This window comes from Callithrix jacchus, chromosome 21 (assembly GCF_049354715.1).
Source record: "Callithrix jacchus isolate 240 chromosome 21, calJac240_pri, whole genome shotgun sequence".
In the NCBI taxonomy this organism is placed as follows: Eukaryota; Metazoa; Chordata; class Mammalia; order Primates; family Cebidae; genus Callithrix; species Callithrix jacchus.
The window spans coordinates 32,100,519-32,124,891 of NC_133522.1; the positions used below are offsets into that span (position 1 = coordinate 32,100,519).

Consider the following 24,373-nt stretch of genomic DNA (forward strand, 5'->3'; position numbering starts at 1 on the left):
GAGCCATGTAATTCTGTATCTGAGACTGCTAGCAGCAGGGTGCTTTTCATCCATTACTGCCATCTGAATATCTTTCATCTGTTTGCCTCTGGGCATTAAAATGCAACTCATCCACCACCCACAAAATCCATTAGCATAAACAGTGAAAATGGAGTGGTCAGACTCCACAGTGATAGCATTGACGTTACTTTAGTAAAATGCAGATGTAATGAGGATGTCGGTTTCACAGCAGTTTGCATCCTAATAGACTGAACTGTCTTGGACTTCAATTCTGGGTTCTTTTCTATATGACTATTGTGCTTTTTTAAAAAAGAAAACATCTGTGTCCTCTTACTTTTTTTTTTTTTTTGCTTTCCCCCAAAGTTTTCTGATGTTAGAATTTAGAATTTTGTCTGCTGTTTAGAACAGGAAAAAGAAAAATTTTCCACTAGCTCTCCTTTGGGAGAATGAGAGAATTCTAATTGCTTCTCCACCACAAAACGCAAGCGTCCATGAAAATGGTCATCGGACAGCAGAGGTGACAGGATGTATGTAAACTGCTGAACTTTTTTGCCTCCACTCTTCTAGGTAACCGCTGAGAAAGGCCCCCTTTACTTTTGATATCCAAAAGGTAAAACAAAGCATGTAAGCACCTTTCAGCAGGGCAAGGATAACTGGTGTGGTTTTCTGACCACCGCAGCTGAGACCCGTGGTGCACCTGCACTCTTTGCGCTCTTTAACTGAGGCAATGAAATTCTCCCTTTAACCCTTTTTGGAAAGAAGAGGGAGAGAGTAATACCACGAGATGTGTATTTTCCTTTCCTTACCTCTTTGTCCCTGAGATTTTGTTTTTCAAACAATCAAATCATTGGAATTAGAGGAATTAGCCGGGCGTGGTGGCTCAAGCCTGTCATCCCAGCACTTTGGGAGGCTGAGGCGGGTGGATCACAAGGTCAAGAGATCGAGACCATCCTGGTCAACATGGTGAAACCGCGTCTCTACTAAAAATACAAAAAATTAGCTGGGCATGGTGGCGCGTGCCTGTAATCCCAGCTACTCAGGAGGCTGAGGCAGGAGAATTGCCTGAACCCAGGAGGCGGAGGTTGCGGTGAGCCGAGATCGTGCCATTGCACTCCAGCCTGGGTAACAAGAGGGAAACTCTGTCTCAAAAAAAAAAAAAAAAGAAAGAAAGAATTAGAGGAATTATTATTATTATTCCTATTAATTTAGCAACTTTCAGTCCCAAACAACCCTCCTTGACCCTGACAATCCCATGCTGTGCTATACATCACAGTGAAAATTGGGACCATAAACTCATTCTCTTGCCTCAACAAAATTATATTATGTAGTGAAGTCTATTGGGGATGGGGAAGGGCGCTTCATAGCATGAAGAGAATGCAGAATAATTTTCTTAGTCCCCTGTCTGTGTGGCCTATTGACAGGGAAGGGACTATCAATGCTCCCCTGGAGTCAATTAAAGAAGAATCTTTAGGCCAGGGGCTGCATGCATGCTGACCTCTACTGGGGAAAGCTCTGGGGGTACAGTGCTGAGGACCTCTCCTGGGAGTCAAATGTTTTTTGAATTATCTTTCTGTTTGAAGAAGAACCTGCCTTCCATTCATTCAGGGCTCTGTTGAGTAGCTCCAGTTTAAAATGGGCCAGGAGTGACCGGACATGTGATTATAAAAACACATTGAAATTATAAAAACAAATTGAAATTTTGAATGTGAAAAACATATTCAAAAATACATTGAAAGTGGAGTCTACAGCAGTGGTCCCCAACCATTTTGGCATGAGAGGCTGGTTTCGTGGAAGACTGTTTTCCCACAGACCAGGAGTGGAGCGGGGAGGATGGTTTCGGGATGATTACATTTATTATACACGTTATTTCTATTATTATTATATTGTAATATATAATGAAATAATTATACAACTCACCATAATGTAGAATCAGTGGGAGCCCTGAGCTGTTTTCCTGAAACTAGACGGTCCCATCTGTGGGCGATGGGAGACAGTGAGAGATCAGAAGCCATTAGAGTCTTACAAAGAGCTCACAACCTCGATCCTGCCCACGTGCAGTTCACAATGGGGTTCGTGCTCCCGTGAGAATCTAATGCCGCAGCTGAGCTGACAGGAGGCCATGCTCGGGCAATAATGTGAGTGATGGGGAGCGACTGTAACTACAGACCAACCTTCACCTGCTGGCCTGCTGCTCGCTTCCTGCTGTTTGGCCCTGGTTCCGGGGATTCCTAGTCTCCAGGAACTCATCTCTCTTAGGTCTTTTTCCTTGAAGAGGGTTTTGCTTTCTAAAAAAAAAAAATTTTTTTTTTTTTTGAGATGGTCTCCTTGCCCAGGCTGGAGGACAGTGGTGCAATCTTGGCTCATTGCAACCTTGACTTCCCAGGTTCAAGCAATTCTCCCACCTAAGCTTCCTGAGTAGCTGGGACTACAGGTGGACACCACCACGCTGGGCTGTACTTTTAGTAGAGACGGTTTCACCAGTTGCCCATGCTGGTCTTGAACTCCTGGGATCAAGTGATCTGCCCACCTCAGCCTCTCAAAGTGCTGAGATTATAGACGTGAGCTACCATGCCTGGCTTTTCTGGAATTCTTGAATCTTATTAAAGATTCTAGGCTATATGTGCCTTTGGTTGAATTCTCCTGAGTGGTTTCTATTTCCCTGAGTTTGCCATTTTTCTTACTCTATTAAGTATCTATATTCCAGGGTTTTGTGCAATTCACCAAAGCTTTTAACATAATTTCTAAGAACGATTTTGATCAAAGACCTAAGAAGATAAGTAAAATTCTTCGGTAATAGGTATAATTTTCATCAAATGATTGCTTTCCTTGTTTTTATTGTTCGGGCTCTATCGCTTAATGTGAGAGGGGAGCTGTCCCATAGATAAAACCCTGAGGTTCTGAAGGATGAAAGGGAAAAACGGAGGCAATTGATCAGAAGCCTGTGTTTCCCTGCCAGGTCCTGCAGCCCATTTCCCCCATGCCCATGTAGAGGAAACTCTCATAGGAAACTGACACACGCATAGGCATTTCACTTAGGTCCAGCCAATCTACCATTAAGAATATTCAAAGCTCTTCCATATGTGAGTGGATCTTGAGAAAGAAAAACAAAATACATTGTTATGTTGCTTATTTTGTAAATGCCCAATGGGTTCACTTTGCCTTCTGCCTAGACAGAGCTGATTTATCAAGACGAGGGGATTACAATGGAGAAATAGTAGTTCCAGCACCAGCTGTGTGGGAGACAGGAGTTTTATTATTACCCGAATCAGTATCCATGAGCATTCAGGGGTTGGCATTTTGAAGGATGATTAGGTGGGCTCGGGAAATGGGCAGTGCTGATTGGTTGGCTTAAAGATGAAAAGGGGGTCGAAGTGAGTTCTTGCTGTCTTCTGTTCCTGGGTGGGATTGCAGAATTGGTTGAGCCAGATTACCCATCTGGGTGGCGTCAGCTGGTGCATCAGTGCAGAATCTGCAAAATATCTCAAGCACTGATGGTAGTTTTACATTAGTGATGTTGGTCCCAGAAGCAATTTGGGGAGGTTCATACTCTTGGAGCTGGAGGCTGCATGGCCCCTAAACTGTAATTTCTAATCTTGTAGTGAATTTGTTTGTCCTACAAAGGTACACTGGTCCCCAGGCAAGAAGGGGTTTTTGGGAGGATTTATTATTATTAATTTTGTTTCAGAGTTAAATTATAAACTAAATTTATTCCCAAGGTTAGTTCAGCCTATGCCCAGGAATGAACAAGAACAGCTTAAAGGTTAGAAGCAAGATGGAGTCAGTTAGGTCTGATCTCTTTCACTGTCATCATTTCCTGTTATAATTTTTGCAAAGACAGTTTCACTTTCTAGAATCTAATATTTTAGTAAATCCCTCTCCTTCCTCCCGTTTTCCTACCTCCTTGATCCTTTCTCTCTGCTACTTGCCAAAGTGTGTCAATTTGAATTCACTCGTTTATTCAACAACTACTCATTGAGCACCATCATGCACGAGGCACCAAGCACTATGGATACTAAGCACTATGGATTCATCCATGAACAAGACAGACAAAAAAATCTTGTCTTGGAACAAAATCATGGCGGTGGCGGATCAAGGAGGTGATAGTGCGGCCTTGGGTTCTGGTGTCTCCCGGTCTGCTGAAGCCTGGAGGCCGTCACCTTGGATTTCCAGCATCGCCCTGGGGGCAAGACCCGGAGCACCCGTGACCGCAGCGAGCGCGTCCGGCAGCTGGCCCTGGAGACCATCGACATCGACAAGGACCCGTACTTCATGAAAAACCACCTGGGCTCCTATGAATGCAGCTCTGCCTGACGCTTCACAACAACGAGGGGAGCTACCTGGCACAAACCCAGGGGAAGAAGCACCAGACCAACCTGGCCCGTCTAGCGGCCAAGGAGGCCAAGGAGGCCCCCACCCAGCCTGCGCCTGAGAAGGTCAAGGTGGAGGTGAAGAAGTTTGTGAAGATCGGCCGCCCGGGCTACAAAGTGACCAAGCAGAGGGACTCGGAGATGGGCCAGCAGAGCCTCCTCTTGCAGATCGACTACCCTGAGATCGCCGAGGGCATCATGCCGGGCCACCGCTTCATGTCTGCCTGCGAGCAGCGGATCGAGCCCCTGGACCAGCGCTGGCAGTACCTGCTGATGGCCGCCGAGCCCTATGAGACCATCGCCTTCAAGGTGCCCAGAGAGATCGACAAGGCGGAGGGCAAGTTCTGGATGCATTGAACCGGGAGACCAAGCAATTCTTTCTCCAGTTCCACTTTAAGATGGAGAAGCCCCCAGCCTCGCCCAGCCTCCCGGCCGGGCCCCCTGGGGTGAAGCAGCCTCCACCCCCACTGATCAACGGTCTGCCCCCTCGGCCACCGCGGCCTGAGTCTTTGCTGCCGCCCCTGCCAGGAGGCTGCCTCTGCCACCCATGCCCCCCACGGGGCCTGCGTCCTCAGGGCCCCCAGGACCACCCCAGCTGTCCCTGCCAGCTCTAGGGGTCTACCCCCCGGCCCCAGTGGTGCAACCCCCAACATCTGGGGTCCACCCCCAGCTCCATTCCCCAGCCCCTGTGGTCCACCCACCAACCTCTGGGGTCTGCCCCCTTGCTCCTGGAGTCCACTCTCCAGCCCCTGGTGTTCATCCACCAGCCCCCGGCGTCCACCCACCAGCCCCCGGCGTCCACCCACCAGCCTCGGGGGTCCACCCACCCCTATCAGCAGGGGTTCACTTCCAGGCCCCGGGGGTGCACCCTCAGGCCCCAGGGGTCCACCCCCAACCTCCCGAACCTCCCGGGGTCCATCTGTCAGCTCCTGGGGTCCACCCTCAGCCTCCTGGAGTTCACTCCTCAAATCCTGGGATACACCCCCCAACTCCCATGCCCCCAATACTGAGGCCCCCACTCCCCTCCGAAGGCCCAGGGAACATACCTCCCCCTCCCCCAACCGAGAAGCTTCTCCCTTCCTAGCAAGCCTGGCCCAGGTGCTCCTGCATTTCCCATGGAGAGAAGGCTGCTCTTTTGTACTGTCCTCCCTCATTAACGGCCGCCCCCTACCAAAAAAAAAAAAACATCTTGTCTTTGCGACATTTACGTTACAGTGAGAGGAAGGCAATAAGCAAATAAAAGAGTAAAACGTATGAGTCAGACGGTGCCCAGGAGAGGAGTGATGAAGAGAAGGGTGTATGTAATGCTTCTTCATATGCTGTTAGGGCAGGGTAGAGTTACGTTCTGGCAACCATAGTCTGAAAAAGCATCATCAAAATGATGGCATTTGATCAAAGACCTAAGAAGACAAGGGAATAAGGTGAACAGTAACCAGTGAGTTGTGATTTCTGGGTAGGGCTCAGTGGTGAATGTCTGCTCCACACAGCATCCACAGAGGCAGCTGACCTAAACAATGATATGGTGGGATATGGTCCCAAGAAGGCGCCCTCATGTGGCTGGTGAGTTGGTATTGCCTGTCAGCTCAGGAGTTTGGCTGGGGGCCTCAGTTCCTCCCCACGTGAAATGTATGGCATCTCTGTGTTCAGGAATGGAGGGAGTCATGATTCACTGAGAAGTGAAAGGCTAAAGGAGGAGCATGACATCTAGAGCCTGATGTTGGGCACATTAAGCGAGAGTTGTCTGTTCAATATTCAGATGAAGATGTCAGCAGGCAACTGGGAATCTGAAGTTCAGAATGGAACTTAGAAACAGAAACTGCCCTACCCAAGGGAATGAAAAGACATTCTTGTATGTCCCAGTCTTTCATTACTAGTTAATTATGCTGAGCTGATCAAGACAGAGAAATGGCCATTACTTATTCCTATTAGAATGTGTATAAATTTTTTCAATGTGGTAGTTTTAAAACAAGTTCTTTGACATTCTTCCCATCAAGAGATGGAACCTGTGTTCCCTTTCCTTGACCTAGGCAGGCATCCGTGTTGCGTTGACCAACTCGGTATGACAGAAGTAATGTTATGGAATTTTGAGGGTGAAGCATAAAAGGCAATGGAGTTTTTCTTCTCTCTTTGGGATGTTCACCCTTGAGATCCAGCCACGATGCTATGAGAAAGCCAGGGCCACATGGAGGGCACATTGCTTATGGAGAGGAACTGAGGCCCCCAGCCAAATTTCCAAACTGACAGCCAACAGCAGCTCAGCAGCCACATGAGGGAGCCATCTGGGAACATACCCATTATTCTTCAGTTCAGCGGGCTATGTGGTTGCTTTGCAGAGGAGACAGGAGCATTCCTCTCTGAGCCCTACCCAAATTGCAGATTGGCGGCAAAACACAATTTTTACTGTAATAACCGCTGCTAAAGGTGGTGATGGTTATCCAGAGACCTAACATATAAGGTGTTGAAATTAGGGCCATCTTTTTTTTTTTAACCGTTGTATTCCCAGCACCTGGCATTGTCTGAGCACATGCGGTAGGCAGTCAGTAGCTGTTTTAAATGAATGAACCACGCAGCAGCAGCTGTGACCAGCTTACAAGCGGAAGGAGGGATGGTCGAGAGCACTGAGGAAAGTTCCAAGTTTGGAGGAATGGAGTTCAGCTCAGAAAGAACTCAGTTCAGGGAAGTTACATATATATATATATATTTTTTTTGAGACAGTCTTGCTCTGTTGCCCAGGCTGGAGTGCAGGTGCGATCTTGGTTCATTGCACCCCCACCTCCTGGGTTCAAGTGATTCTCATGCCTCAGCTTCCCAAGTAGTTGGAATTACAGGTGCCTGCCACCACACCTATTTTTCTATTTTTAGTAGAGATGGGCCAGGCTGGTCTCAAACTCCTGACCTCAAGTGATCCACCCATGTTGGCCTCCCAAAGTGCTAATTCCAGGTATGAGCCACCACACCGGGCCAGGGTAGTTAAAAATTGTATGCTCTGAATGTGTAAAACAGGTTGTCCAAGAAATCTTATGGACAATAAGTCATTTATTTTGGAAATTATTCTAAAGCCTTTTGAAATAGAGCTCTGCTAGAATGAGATGCTGCCTCAGAGCTGGTTACCAGGGGATAGATTTTCTTGGAACAGTAGCCATAAAGGAACTTCATATTCTGATGTGATCTGAAAATGTATTCAACAAAGTGAATATATAACGAAAGCAAGAACATTATATAAATAATTTGCGCTCCAACTTTTCCTGTATGCAGAAAGTCATACCAGTGTAGAGTCTTAACATGTTTGTGGGTAGGAGAGGGTACAGAATAGAGTAGACACAGGGCCATTCAAGGATCCTCTACAAGACAATCATTCCTGAGTCATCAGCCTAATCGGAAAATGGTGTGTATGGTTAGGCCAAAATTAGCCTCTTCTTTCATTTCAACTTGGTGATTCAGTCAAGTCCCTCTTAGTCCTGGTGGTACCTTGAGGGGGCACTCACATTCACAACTGATGGAAGTGGGACTTCCTTTTTTTTGGAAGTCAATTTGGTATTGTAATTAAAGCGATAAGAATTAAAAATATCCCTCTACTTAGACACTCTCCCGAGTAGCTAACACATAAGTACCATTTACTACATGTCAGGCACTGTTCTACACCTGTATATATGAATACATTCGATCCTCATGACTGCCCTATGAAGTACTTTTATTTTGCAAATGAGGAAACAGAGACTCACCTGAGGCAGAGCTTGGCTGGCTCTGCCTCGGCTGGGGCTGCATTGTTGAAGCAGATGCTAAACTGCCTTTCATTATAAAACAAAAACTAAACAATCTGTGGTCAAAAACATCGGTCCAAACATTATTTATAATAGTGAAAATTTTTTGAAAGGAGATAAGTATTCATATGCAGCCATTATAAACGGTTATTTAAAAAAAGAGAACGAACACTGATGTGCACCTGGCAGTTCAGAGCCCAGGCTCCAGAGTGAGGCCTGAGAGTGTGCAGACCAGACACAGAGAAGCCAAGCTTGTTGGGGAGAATCGGACACAGGGAGAGCAGTGCTCCTGGGAGACAGGCAGAGCAGGAGAAGAGGAGATAGAACAAAATTAAGGACCCTGCCAAAAACAGGAGGGTCCAACTCTTCTATCTCTTCTGTCAACATCATCCACGAAAGAAACTGCACAACCAAAAGATTTCTGGGAACAAAAAGATCAACAGAGAGCATTTCACGTATCTGACTGTGGAGCTGAGACTAATGTAAGTTGGATCATGGGAATGAAAAACATGAAGACATGTAAACATTATATACCAATAAAGTAGAAATGCAATGATGATTGTTTACCTCTCCTTCACCAGACACTCCCTACATGGCAAGGTCATCTAACCATGTGCTTCAAAGCTCCAGTGAAACCCTCCCTCACCAGGAGACTACTCAGGAGACAAGAGTTGATTTACAACCCAAGTTACGCCTGCTACTCTCCTCCACCTGGAGACCTTCGGCCACCTTTATAATCAAGTTCTGTCCACAAAGACATCAACTTGACCTCCTGGTAGATAAAGGCACCAAAGTGGGTACAGGGATTTCCCACCTGCTCGCCTTCCCTTCATGTCATTCGTGCCAGGCCCTCCTTTTAGAAGTGCCCACCTTCTGCTCCAAAAGCCAAGCAGTATCCTTAAGGCAGGAAGCCTGTGCTTTCCCCCCGAGCTTTGGAATAAAAAGGCATTTTCTTGATACCAGATCTCACTCGTTAATTGGAGTCTGCAAGTAGCGAGTGACCGAAACCTGCATTTCTGTTACAAAAATACAGTGAGGAGGCCATCTGTGAACCAGGACAGGAACGTGACCAACCTTACTCTGCTGGCACCTTGATCTCCTACTTTCAGCCTCCAGAACTGAGAGACAGAAACATTAAGCCACCCAGTCTATGGGACTCTGTTACAGCAGCCTGAACTAAGATAGAGAGACTTACCCAATTAAAAATTATGTACAGGCCGGGTGCGGTGGCTCATGCCTGTAATCCCAGCACTTTGGGAGGCTGAGGTGGGTGGATCACAAGGTCAGGAGTTCGAGACCAGCCTGGCCAATATGGTGAAACCATGTCTCTACTAAAAATACAAAAATTAGCCGGACGTGGTGGCATGTACCTGCTACTCAGAAGGCTGAGGCAGGAGAATTGCCTGAACCTGGGAGGCGGAGGTTGCAGTGAGCCAAGATCATGCCACTGCACTCCAGCCTGGGTGACAGAGCAAGACTCCATCTCAAAAAAGAAAAAAAAAAATTATGTACATATGACATTATTTTAAACCACAGAGCTGTGGTTCTCAAATGTGGCTTTGTCCCCTAAAGGACATCTGGCAATGTCTGAAGAGACTTTTGATTGCCAGTGGTCAGATGCTGCTAGATATCCTACATTGCTCAGGAAAACTCCCTACAGCGAGGCATTATTCTCTACAAAATGTTAGCATTCAGGAAAAGAAACCCTGCTTTACAGATAACAATCAGCTGTCTTAATTTTTATTTCCCTGGAACTTTTCTGGCTCTCATTTGGGACAAACTTGAGGGCCAAAATGTGGCAGCAAAATGTTTTAGATCAAGTAAAGACTGTCAATTAGGTCTATGAAATATTTTCCCAGCACTGGGAGACACGTTGGCCCCAATTTCCTACTCAGACTTGCAGTTAAGACACAAGAGGTGTGGGTCCCAACATAGGAAGATTTCTCACAGGTCTGTATATCAGTAAATAGTCAAGGCTGTTACCATAGAGTCATTCACACCAGCACAATGGCGCTCCTCCAAGAATGTATTTACATGAAAGCACCATTTTAGACAAATGGAAGACACATCCTAAAGGATTTTGTCCAGGCATGCCTTCCTCATTCCCTTATATCACCACTTCCATTTTCATCTTCTTTTGTATCATAAATAAAACTTCACGGGCCAGGCGCGGTGGCTCACACCTGTAATCCCAGCACTTGGGGAGGCCGAGGCGGGTGGATCACGAGGTCAAGAGATCGAGACCATCCTGGTCAACAAGGTGAAACCCCGTCTCTACTAAAAATACAAAAAATTAGCTGGGCATGGTGGCGAGTGCCTGTAATCCCAGCTACTCAGGAGGCTGAGGCAGGAGAACTGCCTGAACCCAGGAGGCGGAGGTTGCGGTGAGCCGAGATGGCGCCATTGCACTCCAGCCTGGGTAACAAGAGCAAAACTCCGTCTCAAATAAATAAATAAATAAAAATAAAACTTGAGACCTGGTTAAAGGAAACTGAGTCTGCCTCTTCTCTCCCCACCAAATATTACTTCAACTATTTAATGTCCAAAGTCATCCTTCAAAGAAAAGTCTTGCCCGGGGGTATTTTATTTAATTTATTTATGTAATACAGTGTAGAAAGCTATCATGTCATAAGCAATGATTCTGTACAATCATCCTGCAGAAAATTTTTTTTGGAGAATTCTTGGTAATTTAAGACCAGCAGAGCACCCCTCCCCACCCACCCCGTAAAAGTGCTTACAATGAACAGGGATTCTTTTTCATTATCAAAGACCCAAAGATACGTGGACAAAAAAAAAAAAAAAAAAGCTTGAAGTCTCAATGCCTAATGTGTGCACATAAAACAGGCACGAAGAAACAAACGTGTATCCTCTTAATTCCTATATCACAAATATAGCAGAAGCAGCAATCTGTACAGTAAAATGCAATCATGGGAAAAAAATTCTCTAAAGCATCTGAAATACTTAAAAATGTTTAACTTTAAAATGCATAGTGATCAGGAAGGGAATACTGAGGCAAGAGAAGCAGCTACACTCCCACGTTCACGTGAAGCATCATCCCCCACCGATTCTTAAAGCATATTTAAAGTACGACTTAGTTGGGTCACAAACCACAAGAATAATATACAACTGGCTAAGGGGCTATGCGATAAATAATCAGGAGAGAATCTATTCATGCACTAGGTTTGAAACAGCTAAATTCTTTACAGTACACAAAACCCATTAATAATGTAGTGTAGAGACCAAAATGTAAAGAGAGAGAGAGAAAATACATTACTGATCTGTGGATTAATTCAAGTTCAGGCATCTACTTGTGTTACAGCACAGCTGTCAAAAGGCGGTAATGAGTAAATCATAAGACAGAGGGGTTTGTTTCTTTCGACATTATTCTATAAATGGACACCGATGGGTAGTGAAGCAATGGTTTTGCTGTCCAACTTCAGAGGCTGCTGTGGCGGGGGTCTAGTTCTGCATCTGCTCAAAGAACTTGTAGGTTGGATTTTCATAGCCGTTCTGCTGCATCTTGGACAGGTGGCGCTCCTCCGGGGTGACAGCGGCGTCAACCTAAAAAACAAAGAGGAGAAGAGCTGAGCAAAAAATAAAAATCAATCCTTTAAGGGTGCACGTGGAGAAGCAGTAAAAAGGCAAGAAGCACAGTACTCTTGCCAAGATTGTGGAAAACCCATGTTTCTCCCCTACTGTGACACCTTGGAGCAGAATGCTTTTGCCCACCGGTTATACAGATGCTGTGCTCCACCTAACCACCAGGTGGCGGTGGAAACCTTGACACGCTTGCAAAAAGTGCTGTGGTGGCTTCTGCTTCCCCAGCTCAGAAGTAAGTGGATAAAGCCAGTGTAATGGTATTTTTCCTCCCTTACCGGCTCAATAAAGGACAAATGGTGTTAATGGAAGCCTGTTTTACTTGAAAGTATGTTGGCAAGATAGATAAAACCACAAGAGTATCATGGGGGGGGGGGGGATTCAGCAAAGTATACTGTATCTTGGGTGACATGCAAATCTATGTAGAAGACTTGATTCCCTGGACCGCTGAACATCTTACCATGCTGATTTTAGTCTAGCCCATTCCCATAAAATTTTATGTTTGTTAAAATATAAAACAGAGGTTTGAGAATCATGTAATTAGAACAATAACATACATATACCAAAGGGGGCCATTATTTGGCACAAGAAAAAAAGAAGACTGGAGCAAGGAGGAATGCCATTTTAGATTACATCTTTTTTTTTTTTTTGAGACGGATTCTTGCTCTGTTGCCCAGGCTGGAGTGCAGTGGGTGCGATCTCGGCTCACTGCAACCTCTGCCTCCTGGGTTCAAGTGATTTTCCTGCCTCAGCCTCCCAAGTAGCTGGGACAATTGGCACCTGCTACTCTGCCTAGCTCATATTTTGTATTTTAAGTAGAGACACGGTTTCACCATGTTAGCCAGGATGGTCTCAATCTCCTGACTTCGTGACCTGCCTGCCTCAGCCTCCCAAAGTGCTGAGATTACAGGCATGAGCTGCTGCACCTAAGATTATATAATTAAAAAAAAAAACTGAGCATCAGGGTACTAGAGAAGTATGTTCAGCTAAAGGTTTAAAATCAGACCCTCTCTGTTAATATGTTGCTTTACTTCTAAGGCCAGGCCAGTAATTGAAGACTTTTTTTTCTCTCCCTGTCACTGTTAGAGCTGTGTGAGGCATTTACTCTCTGCAGGTTATGTGAGGTACTTACTTCTACAATGAGCACAGTGGCTGTTCTTGTTTTACTATATTTGTTATACCTTTCCCCATTCCCAGAAGAGAGGTGGTCCTTAACTCTGCCAAATGAGTAAAGGCTTACTTTTTTGGCTGTTGAAATTCCTCTTTTGTAAAACCATGGTAAGTTGAAGAGAATAAATACAAAATCATCAGAATGAAGAAACATGTTTTCCAGAGAAAAGTTCAGATGTACCATATGGAAGATTATCCTTCAAAGGGATATTTCCTGGAATGGGCTGCCCACTCATCTCTGGGAGGATACTGCAGGCCTGTTCCCCATTGCTGAGTGTTACAAAGTGACATTTGCCCCTTATGCAGCTTTTCCCCCTACACACCCCGTCTGGCACGGATCTGAGCCTACACAGCATTATCCCTGAAGGCAAGGAAGAAAAAGTACCAGCAAGGATATGGTGTTGGCGCTAAGACATGAGGTCTAGAGATGGAGCTAGATATGTCATGACTAGACTACACTGGCTGATAATAATTCAGACTACAAGATCTGTTAACATGGCCGGGCATGGTGGCTCATGCCTATAATCCCAGCACTTTGGGAGGCCAAGGTGGAAGGATCACCTGGGGTCGGGAGTTAAGACCAGCCTGGCCAACATGGTGAAACCTTGGCTCTACTAAAAATACAAAAATAAGCTGGGCGTGGTAGCGTGTGACTGTAGTCCCAGCTGCTCCAGAGGCTGAGGCAGGAGAATTGCTTGAACTTGGGAGGTGGAGTTTGTAGTGAGCCAAGATTGTGCCCCTGCACACCAGCCTGGGTGACAGAGCGAGATTGCATCTAAAAAAAAAAAAAAAATCTGTCAGTATAATCAGGTCCCCTGAGGTCCCTCTGTACAGCCCCACTTCAAGAAGTGATTGACTCTTCAGTCTGGGAATGAGGCAGAATGACTACCGTGGCTAATCCCAAGGCAGCTGCAATCGGCAGATACACAGCTCCCTCATCCCTTGGGACCTAGTGTTCATCCATTACATGCCCTGATTCTTAAGTTCCCATTTATGGAAGAGACTGTGTGCCACTGTGAATCCCTCCCGTCCACCACCCTGTGGCTCAGAGCTGCCTGAGTTCCCCTGCAGCCAAACCCTCAGGTTACTCCAACGACAGACCTGGACATTTCCCCTTAGCACACTCCCAACAAGCTCTAACCAAGGCCAGTACTCAGAGGACACTGCTCAAAGGGATGCTCAGCTTCACTGTCCTTCTGGGAGCAAATCACAGATGTTTCCTCATCCTCTCCTCTTTCCTTTGATCTGCACTATTGTCAACAAATGAGGTCACCTGGCTTTAACTGGCAACTGTGTAATGAGCCTCCGACTTGTAAGTTAAAACACCATCCTTAAAAGATTCGTACCAGTAACGAGGTTTCATTCACTCTCACTGCGTGCCAGGAGACAGCCTATCTGCAGCAGGATGCCACTTGAACTTGAGCATCATTTTTGCTCCCAATTACCTCATAACTGAGATCTCAAAGAATGCCCAAGTTTAAAAAAATTATCTTGCTTAGCTGCTATGTTTCTGATTGTGGAAAAAAGCCACAATGCTGCTTCGTTGTTGGAATATTACCCTTTTCTCTCTTCCAGGAGGCACATCCACCATCATACTGGCTGTCAGCGATCATTTGCATGCATCAAGGTCAGGGGAACTCCTGGCAATTCGATAGGCTTAGCTCCTCTTCAAACTCCAAAGCCAAACGGCTTCCCTCAGCTTCCATTTTGCTACTTGCTAATCCTATTACCTTTTGCCACTGAGAAGACAGTTACATTTTGTCATTCCTGCCATGTGGCAGGTTGGCCCTGAGACCTCAGAGGGCTCAGGAGCTAGAGGAGAAGGGAGTATCTTTACAAAAAGGCATCCAAAGGAGCATGAATTGGATCTTTCATCTCCAACCCCTTGAAATCTGGATGTGAAAAACCGAGTACTCACGTCTATGGATAAACCTACTGCTAAAGGAAGTGCACCAGGTGAGGGCGGCCTTCCTCTCCAGCAGGCTCACCAATCTCCTCGTGGCTAAGCTACAGCAGTGGAGTGGGCCACCATGTGAAGGCCAGCCCCACCTCGACCCTGTGCAGACAGGGCCTCTACACAAACACAATACTATTTCCCTGAAAGCAGAGCCAGGGGAGGTTTGGGCCCATGGTGCTTGTTTTGGAAGGAATGATAAAACAATGAAGTCAGGGACAGAATTTCCATTTCCAACCAGGCAGAAACATCTGCCACTTGTTGGGATGAAAACACATATACGTGGCCAGGCACGGTGGCTCATGCCTGTAGTCCCAGCACTTTGGGAGGCTGAGACAGGTGGATCACAAGGTCAGGAGTTTGAGACCAGCCTGACCAACATGGTGAAACCCTGTCTCTACTAAAAATACAAAAATTAGCCAGGCATGGTGGCGCGTGCCTATAATCCAGCTCCTCGGGAGGCTGAGGCAGAATCTCTTGAACCCAAGAGGTGAAGGTTGCGGTGAGCTGAGATCACACCACTATACTCCAGCCTGGGTGTCAGAGTGAGACTCTGTCTCAAATAATAATAATTAAAAAAAAAAAAAAGAAAACACACATACATACAACCACTGAATATTCATTCTCTCCCCAGATAGCCTGGATTCCACAGCAGCACGCTGATCTGGGCTTATTCGGCCCAGCCCCCTGCACTGCATGACAGCGTGTCTTCAACTGGCTGCTGCCAATGACACACGCTGAAAAGAGCTGAGCCCAAGCGGCCTGACCCGCCTTGTCCTAAAATAGCTTTGAGGAGAACTTCTGACACTCTTTGCCTTACCTCCACACCCCCTTACCCTTTTCTTCCTGAACTTGATTCATGGGAACCATTTAGTCCTTTACTATATCCAGAGGAATTTAGAGCTCAGCTCTCTGACTGCAGGGATAAGGTTCTATTTGGGTGTCCTTAGTTTCTAGGTCTCCTCCATCATTTTGCCACTAGAGTATCTACATGGAGGTGCGTGAGCTTGGAGGGGGGGCAGGAAACACCACTTTTGCATTTGATTATGTAATCAGCAGGATGTGGATTAATAGATGTCCCTTTATACAAGGGACTGAGTTAGGCCAAAAGACAGACTCCCATCATTGAGTAAGGGAGGGTAAGGGAATGAGGCGTACAATACAGCAATGGAGTGTGGCACATCAAAGGCGCCAGAAGTAGGTGAAAAATAAAATGAAATTAAAGCAAAGAAAATAGCCAAGACAATAGCAAAGAAATAGTTTTCTTTTCTTTGTGATGGAGTCTCGCCCTGTCGCCCAGGCTGGAGTGCAATGGCGTCACCTCAGCTCACTGCAACCTCCACCTCCCAGGTTCAAGCAATTCTCCTGCCTCAGCCTCCTGAGTAGCTGGGATTACAGGTGTGCACTAGGACGCCTGGCTAATTTTTTGTATCTTTAGTAGAGATGGGGTTTCACCATGTTGGCCAGGCTGGTCTTGAACTCCTGACCTCGTGAATTGCCCACCTCGGGCTGCCAAAGTGCTGAGCCACCGTGCCTGGTCCTAGGAAGTTTTCAAGCCAGTCACTTATCCCTCCCAGTACTTGTTTGCTACTTGGTTGTGTAGATGCTCGTTTTCTCTAATTAAGATGCCATCTTTTTATAGTTATATAGAACTAGACAGCAGTTGGCTATGTTCATTGCCAACATCAAGCAATTCTTCAGGAAGTTTCAGGAACTCCTTTGATATCCCTTTGTAATTTTTTTTTTTTTTTTTTGAGACAGAGTCTTGCTCTGTCACCCAGGCTGGAGTACAGTGGTGTGCTCTTGGCTCACTGCAACCTCTGTCTCCCGGGTTCAATTGAGTCTCCTGCCTTAGCCTCCCAAGTAGCTGGGACCACCATGCCTGGCTACTTTTTTGTATTTTTATTAGAGATATGGTTTCACCATGTTGGCCAGGCTGGTCTCAAACTCCTAGCTTCAAGTGATCCACCTGCCTCAGCCTCCCAAAATGCTGGGATTACAGGTATGAGCCACCACCCCCAGCCTGTAATCATTTCTGATGCTCTCCTTCGATCTTCCAATTTCTCTTCCTGCTGCTCACTGTAAGTCACTCCTAGGTTCTGCGTCCACCCTCACTTCTCTGTACCGTTGCTTTCCATTCAGCCCGACCACTCTCTCGAACTACTCTACAGTGCTGACGTCAGTGCATCTGTATCCTGGTGGGTCAGCTTCTTTCTGAAAACAAAGGACCTCTAAGGACATCTTTTTATAAAGTCACCAGTACGACAGCACATTTCTCAGAAAAAGTCGCATGCTATACCTCCATAAAAGCCAAATAAGCAACTCTCTGCTTATTCAGGTCATTAATGAGATGAGCAGGAGGTCAGTGCAGGGAGACGTCTGGTGTTCCAGTGATCAGATCCGTGAGAGGAAACCTTTTTCACATCCTATGATAAAGAGAAGCTGTGCCCCTGACTTCTCCTTATTAAAGGTGACATCTCTGCAGAGAGTGGCAGAAAGAGCTACGATACGTATTTTTAAATATCTAGTGTCTACATATCTGAGTGTAGAAAAGTGCTGTTTGCTACTAAACAGATCCTGGGATCAGTGGGCTTTGCAGAACGTCCTACAACAGGACCAAGGGTGGATAATTCAGCTAGTGCTGAGATTTCCAGCCACCAGCGGGGTATTCTGACATGGAGGGCGCCTTTGGGGAGCGGTAATAACAAAAGGCTATTGCTTCACTGCTTGAAGCACCAATAAGGCACAGTTACCTCCTTGGGAAAGTGTGGCCAATGGCTCACAGAGTGACTCTCTGGCCTTATGGCTAAGTAAATCATGAAGTCATTATTTGCTGCTTATTATTATTTTTTGAGACGGAGTCTTGCTCTGTTGCCCAGGTTGGAGTGCAGTGGCACGGCCTTGGCTTACTGCAGCCTCCACCTCCTGGATTCAAGTGATTCTCCTGCATCAGCCTCTTGAGTAGTAATCTTTTTTGGGGGGGACAGAGTCTTGCTCTGTTACCCAGGCTGGAGTGCAGTGGTGCGATCTTGGCTCACTGCAACCTCTGTCTCCTGGGTTCCAGTGATTCTCCTGTCTCAGCCTCCCAAGTAGCTGGGATTACAGGTGTGCAGCACCAGGCCTGGCTAATTTTTTCTATTTTTATTAGAGACAGGGTTTCACCATGTTGGCCAGGATGGTCTTGATCGCCTAACCTTGTGATCTGCCTGCCTTGGCCTCCCGAAGTGCTGGAATTACAGGTGAGAGCCACCGCGCTCAGCCACTGCTTATTGTTTTTTAAAAAAGGCAAATCTAGCAAGTGCTCATTTCCAAATGCTAACAACTCTACTAATAAAAATACAGTCATGGGCCGCATAATGACATTTTAGTCAATGACAGTCCAAATATATATGATGGTGATCCTGTAAGGTTGTAATATCATATTTTCTTTTTTTTTTGAGATGGAGTTTAGCTCTTGTTACCCAGGCTGGAGTGCAATGGCACAATCTCGGCTCACCGCAACCTCCGCCTCCTGGGTTCAGGCAATTCTCCTGCCTCAGCCTCCTGAGTAGCTGGGATTACAGGCACGCGCCACCATGACCAGCTAATTTTTTGTATTTTTAGTAGAGACGGGGTTTCACCATGTTGACCAGGATGGTCTCGATCTCTTGACCTCGTGATCCACCCGCCTTGGCCTCCCAAAGTGCTGGGATTACAGGCGTGAACCACCACACCCAGCCCTGTAATATCATATTTTCTACTATGCCTTTTCTATGTTTAGATACACAAATACCTACCAGTGTGTCCCAACTGACTATAGTACTCAGTGCAACAGCACGCTGCCCAGCTGTATAGCCTAGGAGCAATAGTTTACAGGTGTGGAGCCCAGTGTGGAGCGGGCTATACCATCTGGATTTATGTACATACACTTTATGATGTTTGCACAAGGTGAAACCACCCCATGACACATTTCTCAGAATGTATCTCCAGTGTGAGGCGGCAGAGGCTTGTTTTCATTTCTACATTCGTTCTCAGGATTTTTCCCTAGAATTCCTATCTCTGCTTCGGTAGGAATTTTTCACTCTGAAAACGAGGAATTTCCTGGAAACCAATGCTTTCCTCGTGACTTATTCATGGACTGATGGTATGTAAGTACAATGGCATTCTGTCCTGAGTGACCGAAGCGAGTCCAACTGGAAATATTCATTTACACATTTTTGTTCTTATTGAAGTAGGGTTACCCATTAACGAGGGTTAGCCAGAGCCGGAAATAAAGGCATTTCCATGTACTTGAGTGTGAGAGGCCCTGTTAGGGTAGGAAGAGGATGTTTGCAGAAGCATCACTTCCGTTCAGTGCAGACTCTGAAATGCTGAGAAAAATGGTGCTCGGAAAGCCCACAGTGCTCTCACCCGGGAACATTCCTGGGCTGGGGTGCAACTCCATGTTCAAGTTCTAGCATCCCAGCTACACTATATCTTTTTGAGGACAGAAAAGGGGAATGTAGTCTATTCCAACACTGTCGTACAGACACACCATGGGGCTGGACAGAGGGCTGCTTTCGGGAAGGACAGCCACAAAGGTCTTGAGAGGAAGAAGGAGATGAGAGGAAATAAACAAAAGAAAACACAAACGAGGTGGGGCTCTTCATCTAGAAAGGCTTCCAGTTGCTCTCAAGTAGACAGCAAAATGAATATCTACAGAAGAGCTGAACAGCCACCTTTCCTGATTTTGCTCCTGCAAGGATACCTCCTGGCTCAAAAATTATTTTCAAAATCTGGGTCAAAATGTCGACTTCTCCTCTGACATTCCAAGTCCAATGAGACACTGCTTGGTAACTGACAAAAAAAAAGGCCATTTAATTCAGGCAGCTGGAAGAGCACTTAAAAGGCAACTGGTTATCTGGGAGACAAGAGATATCATCTTCCGCTCCCTAAGGCTTGTGCAGAGAACTAAAAGGAAAGAGTGTTAAAACGATGTGTCAGTGACTCTCAAATCTGACTGCCTGTCTCATTCAGGTGGGGAAATTTTCAGCACTCAGATTCCCAGCCTCCTATTTGGGAATTCTGTTTCCTTAGGTCTAGGGTAGGACCTGGTAAGCCTCACACACAGCCTGGGGAAGGGGCTCCTGGTAGACGCCCTTGCTTTTCTCCCTACCATCACTGGGCTCTGTTATGGGCTGAAATGTGTCCCCCTAAAATTCATATGTTGAAGTCCTAACCTGCCAGTACCTCTGCATCTGACTGTATTTGGAGACAGGGTCAAAGAGGTCATTTAAGTTAAACAAGGTCATCATCAGGGTGGCTCCTAATCCAGTATGACTGGTGTCCTTACAGGAAGAGGTTAGGACACAGCAGAACACAGAGTGAAGGCCATGCCACCTGCAAACCAAAGAGAGAGGCCTCGGGAGGAACCAACCTGGCTGACACCTTGACCTTACACTTTCAGCCTCCAGAAACGTGAGAAGGTAAATTTCTGATGCTTAATCCACCCAATCTGTGTTACTTTGTTATGGAAGCCTAGGAAGCCAAGTCTTTGGCCTTTGGCATCAAAGATGGGCATCTTTAACTGACAGACTGGCAGCAAAGATAGAATTATATTAAAGAAATTAAAAAGGGCTCTTGAAGGCTGGGTGTGGTGGCTCATGCCTGTAATCCCAGCACCTTGGGAGGCCGAGGAGGGTGGATCACTCGAGGCCAGGAATTTGAGACCAGCCTGGCCGACGTGGCAAACCCCTAAAAATGCAAAACTTAGCCAGGTGCGGTGGTGTGCTCTCATAATCCTAGTTACTTGGGAGGCTGAGGTAGGAGAATCACTTGAACCCAGGAGGTGGAGGCTGCAGGGAGTGGAGACCATCCCACTGCACTCCAGCCAGGGTGACAGAGACTCCATCTCAAGAAACAAAGAAAACAATAACAATGAAAAAACTCAAAACAACAGCAACAGCAAAGGGCTCTTGAATTGCCCGAGTATGAAGACATCTTGATTTGCTCGAACATAAAACTAAAATTAAAAAAAAATTAATTTGAGCAGAAATGAAAGAAACTGACACTAATGAAAATGTATCTTACACTGTTTTGAGGGACATAAGCTTAGATACTATTACAAAAGGTGCAGAGCCCAAATGTGACGGTGGGGTCATTGCTTTCATGTGCTCACGCTCGGGTCTGAGACATTCCGTTCCTTCCCACTGCTGCCTGCCGTTCCCTTGGTTTCCTTCCTCACACTGCTCATCCACGTCAGTATGAACGGAAAACGAGGCTCCACCCCAGTTTCCATCAGGAGCTTCTGTTGTCATCTGCAGAGGTGTTAAATGCTGAACAAAATGAGATTTCTGGCTTCACTACAGATTTAATTTATTTAAGCTCTGCCTGTCTTCTAGTCGAGAATGGTTTAGAAAACAATTCCCTGGGGATGGTGAAATCTTCACGTTCCTGGAAACACCTGGACTTTTCTCTGATGGCAAAAGCAATGGGGGCCAGGCACGGTGGCTCACGCCTGCATCCCAGCACTGCGGGAGGCCAAGGCGGGTGGGTGGATCACCTGCGGCCAGGAGTTTGAGATGAGCCCGACTGATACGGTGAAATCCTGTCTCTATTAAAAACATAAAAGTCAGCCAGGAGTGGTCACGTGCACCTGTAGACCCAGCTACTCAGGAGGCTGAGACAGGAGAATTGCTTGAACCCGAGAGGCGGAGGTTGCAGTGAGCCCAGATCGCGCCACTGCACTCCAGCCTGGGCGATGGAGCAAAACTCTGTCTCAAAACAACAACAACAAAACACAATGAGGAATAAAAAGCAATGGGGAATATGAGGGGCAATCTGGACTCTGACCCTACGTAATTTGAACCCTTCTGTCTTGGCCTCAGTTCCCTCATCTACAAGATGAGAAGATAAATTTGATTGGTCATCAATATATCTTTCAGCTCTAAAAACTCTGTAACTCTTAAAATATTGCAATAAAATGTCATACGAATTTTTTGGTTTCCCCATGCATATTTATACTATACCCTCTGCAAGACAAGTTTCTAGAAAGTTTCATATGCCATGAGATTTTTACACTTCCCCCATGGCATTTTAAAAGCATAAAAATAACTTATTTGTAAATTCTTTTTCTCTCTCGCTTGTTTTTGTATAGCAACCTCAAAACTAAGATATTTCAGGTGAAGTGCAGGATAATAGGTCGAAGCACTCTCAAATAACAATCATGTATGTTTTTGTGGGCCATTTAGAATACTGTGATTTCCTGAGAAACTTCAAAGGTAAGAACTGCACTGAAAAGTCACGTTATTTACTATTACCTGGTTGTATTCAGAGGCCACACTAAGAGAAATCTAGGCATATGTATGTTTAGGTTTTTTTGGAAAAAGCAACCTCCTACTTCTGTTTTTATTTTCAACTTCTCATACTGATTTTTGTTGCTTGTCTTTGGGAAAAAAATCTAAGAGTAATCACACTTGTTTTAAAGTCATGCATTATCATTTGTATTATCTGATAACTTCCTTACAAATTATAAGTTGAGATAACACGCAATCTCAATACCTTGATCAGAATATTCACGGTAAGTTGCAGTGAATGAAAGGCAAGACAAGAAAGAAGAGCTGTAACCCAAGCCTCACGGAAGCATATTGATTTGTTTTTTTAAAGAGATACTTAGATAGTTCTTAGCAAAAAGCTAAGCCTAATTCTCTCACAGTCTTTAATTCCCACTCGCAAATATGCAGTCAAGTTCACCTACCTCCACCACACCATGGTGAATAGATGTGTACTGTTTCTTCTTCAGCATCACCAAGGTGATGACAATCACTGTCGCTATGACAACACCGCCCACCATGAGTCCAATGATTGCGCCTTTGTTTGAACCCACATCTTCTGCAAAGAACACCTTGAAAACAAATTAAGAAAAATAATTTTAACTTCTAAATGCAATGTAACTTATAAATGCAATTAAAAGAACTTCATTTCTTTTTTTTTTTGAGACGGAGTTTCGCTGTTGTTACCCAGATTGGAGTGCAATGGCACGATCTCGGCTCACCGCAACCTCCGCCTCCTGGGTTCAAGCAATTCTCCTGCCTCAGCCTCCTGAGTAGCTGGGACTACAGGCGTGCACCACCATGCCCAGCTAATTTTTTTTTTTTGTATTTTTAGTAGAGATGGGGTTTCACCTTGTTGACCAGGATGGTCTCGATCTCTTGACCTTGTAATCCACCCTCCTCGGCCTCCCAGAGTGCTGGGATTATAGGCATGAGTCACCGAGCCTGGCCAGAATTTCATTTCTTAAATGCACAGGACATTTGCATGAGGTTATATGAAAAGTTTCAGTATATTCTCTGCCCAGCTGGTTGGTCACATATTTGGTGCTTACTTAAAAAAAAGAAATCACATATTCTCCTTACTAAGAATGACAATCATGGTTTATAGAACAATGTCCAACATGTGGCTTCCCCAGTACGAAGAAGTCTACTTTCCCCTCACAAGTCAAAACCGAAGTCCCCAAGGACCTGAAACCCTTTGACAGGTGGAACATTTAGTGAGTGGTGGGAAGATAGCGCTTGGATCTATCAGAAGCTGGAGAGGCACGAATCATACTAATGAAAGGAAGCCAGCATTTTCCCAGTCACAGCAGGTTTGAAACTCTGAGCCCTGATGCCTGACTCTCAGTGACTGCAACTCAGGTGTTTTTCAACTCTGCAGGTATCCTAATTTCCTTGGAGGGACATTTTTGACGCACAGGGATAAACATTCTGAAACAAAGGAGCTAAACAATAAAAAAAAAAAAGACCTCTTGTTATTTACATTTAGCCATAGTAATTCAGCAGGATTTTAATGAACCATTAGCGGTATAATGCTTTTTAAAGCATAACGTTTCGAAGGGACGTACAGGCAACGAGAATTTAAAGTCACTTAGTACTCATGCTTTCTTATTATTGTCTCCACACACCAAAATCTGAAATGCTGCTTTATCCTTGCTGTTTATTTGGATTAAACATAAAAAAAATTTTGAGAACACTGTAAAAAATAAATTTCATTTATTGCAGTATATTCCTTCACACTGTTTATAAAACAAGTCATTATTTTTCAACTTTATCTACATCTTGTTATATAGGAGTTGATCTTATGCTAGATGATGTAAAACTATTGCTAAACATTACCACATTTGCTATGTAACTTAATGAAAATACAATCACACCTAGCTTTATGCACAGTAGTGCTCTACAGATAGTTTTTTTTTTTTAAACAAATTATAGGTTTGTGGTAACCCTGCATTGAACACATTTATTGGTACCATTTTTCCAAAAATGAGCACAGGTTCACTTCATGTCTGTATCACATTTTGGTAATTCTTTCAATATTCAAACATTAAAAAATTATTATATCCGTTTGGTGATCTGTGATCAGTGATCTTTGATGTTACTATTTTAATTGTTTTGGAGGGTCATGAAACATGCCCATGAAGACAGCAACTAAATCAATAAATGTTGTATGTGGTCTGACTGTCCCCTAAACTGGCCACTCCATTCTTCAACGCCCAGGCTCCCTACTCCTTG

At 45.3% G+C, this 24,373-nt stretch overlaps 1 protein-coding gene and 1 pseudogene across 18 annotated transcripts in view; one reads left to right on the forward strand and one right to left on the reverse strand.

Annotated features, from left to right (window-relative positions):
- The first annotated feature begins 1,983 nt into the window (after positions 1 to 1,983).
- On the forward strand, positions 1,984 to 5,451 carry LOC100412110 (uncharacterized; annotated as a pseudogene).
- Positions 5,452 to 10,705: 5,254 nt separating this feature from the next.
- The window catches only part of APP (amyloid beta precursor protein), a 280,730-nt gene continuing 267,062 nt past the window's right edge, over positions 10,706 to 24,373 (reverse strand). For all 18 annotated transcript variants that reach the window (XM_078358835.1, XM_078358826.1, XM_078358833.1 and 15 more), the window contains 2 exons: positions 22,564 to 22,710; positions 10,706 to 11,689 (listed from right to left, as the gene is read on the reverse strand). In XM_078358835.1, the coding sequence (XP_078214961.1) occupies positions 11,588 to 11,689; positions 22,564 to 22,710 (249 nt within the window). In that variant the 3' untranslated portion in view covers positions 10,706 to 11,587. The remainder of the gene's footprint in view (positions 11,690 to 22,563; positions 22,711 to 24,373) is intronic.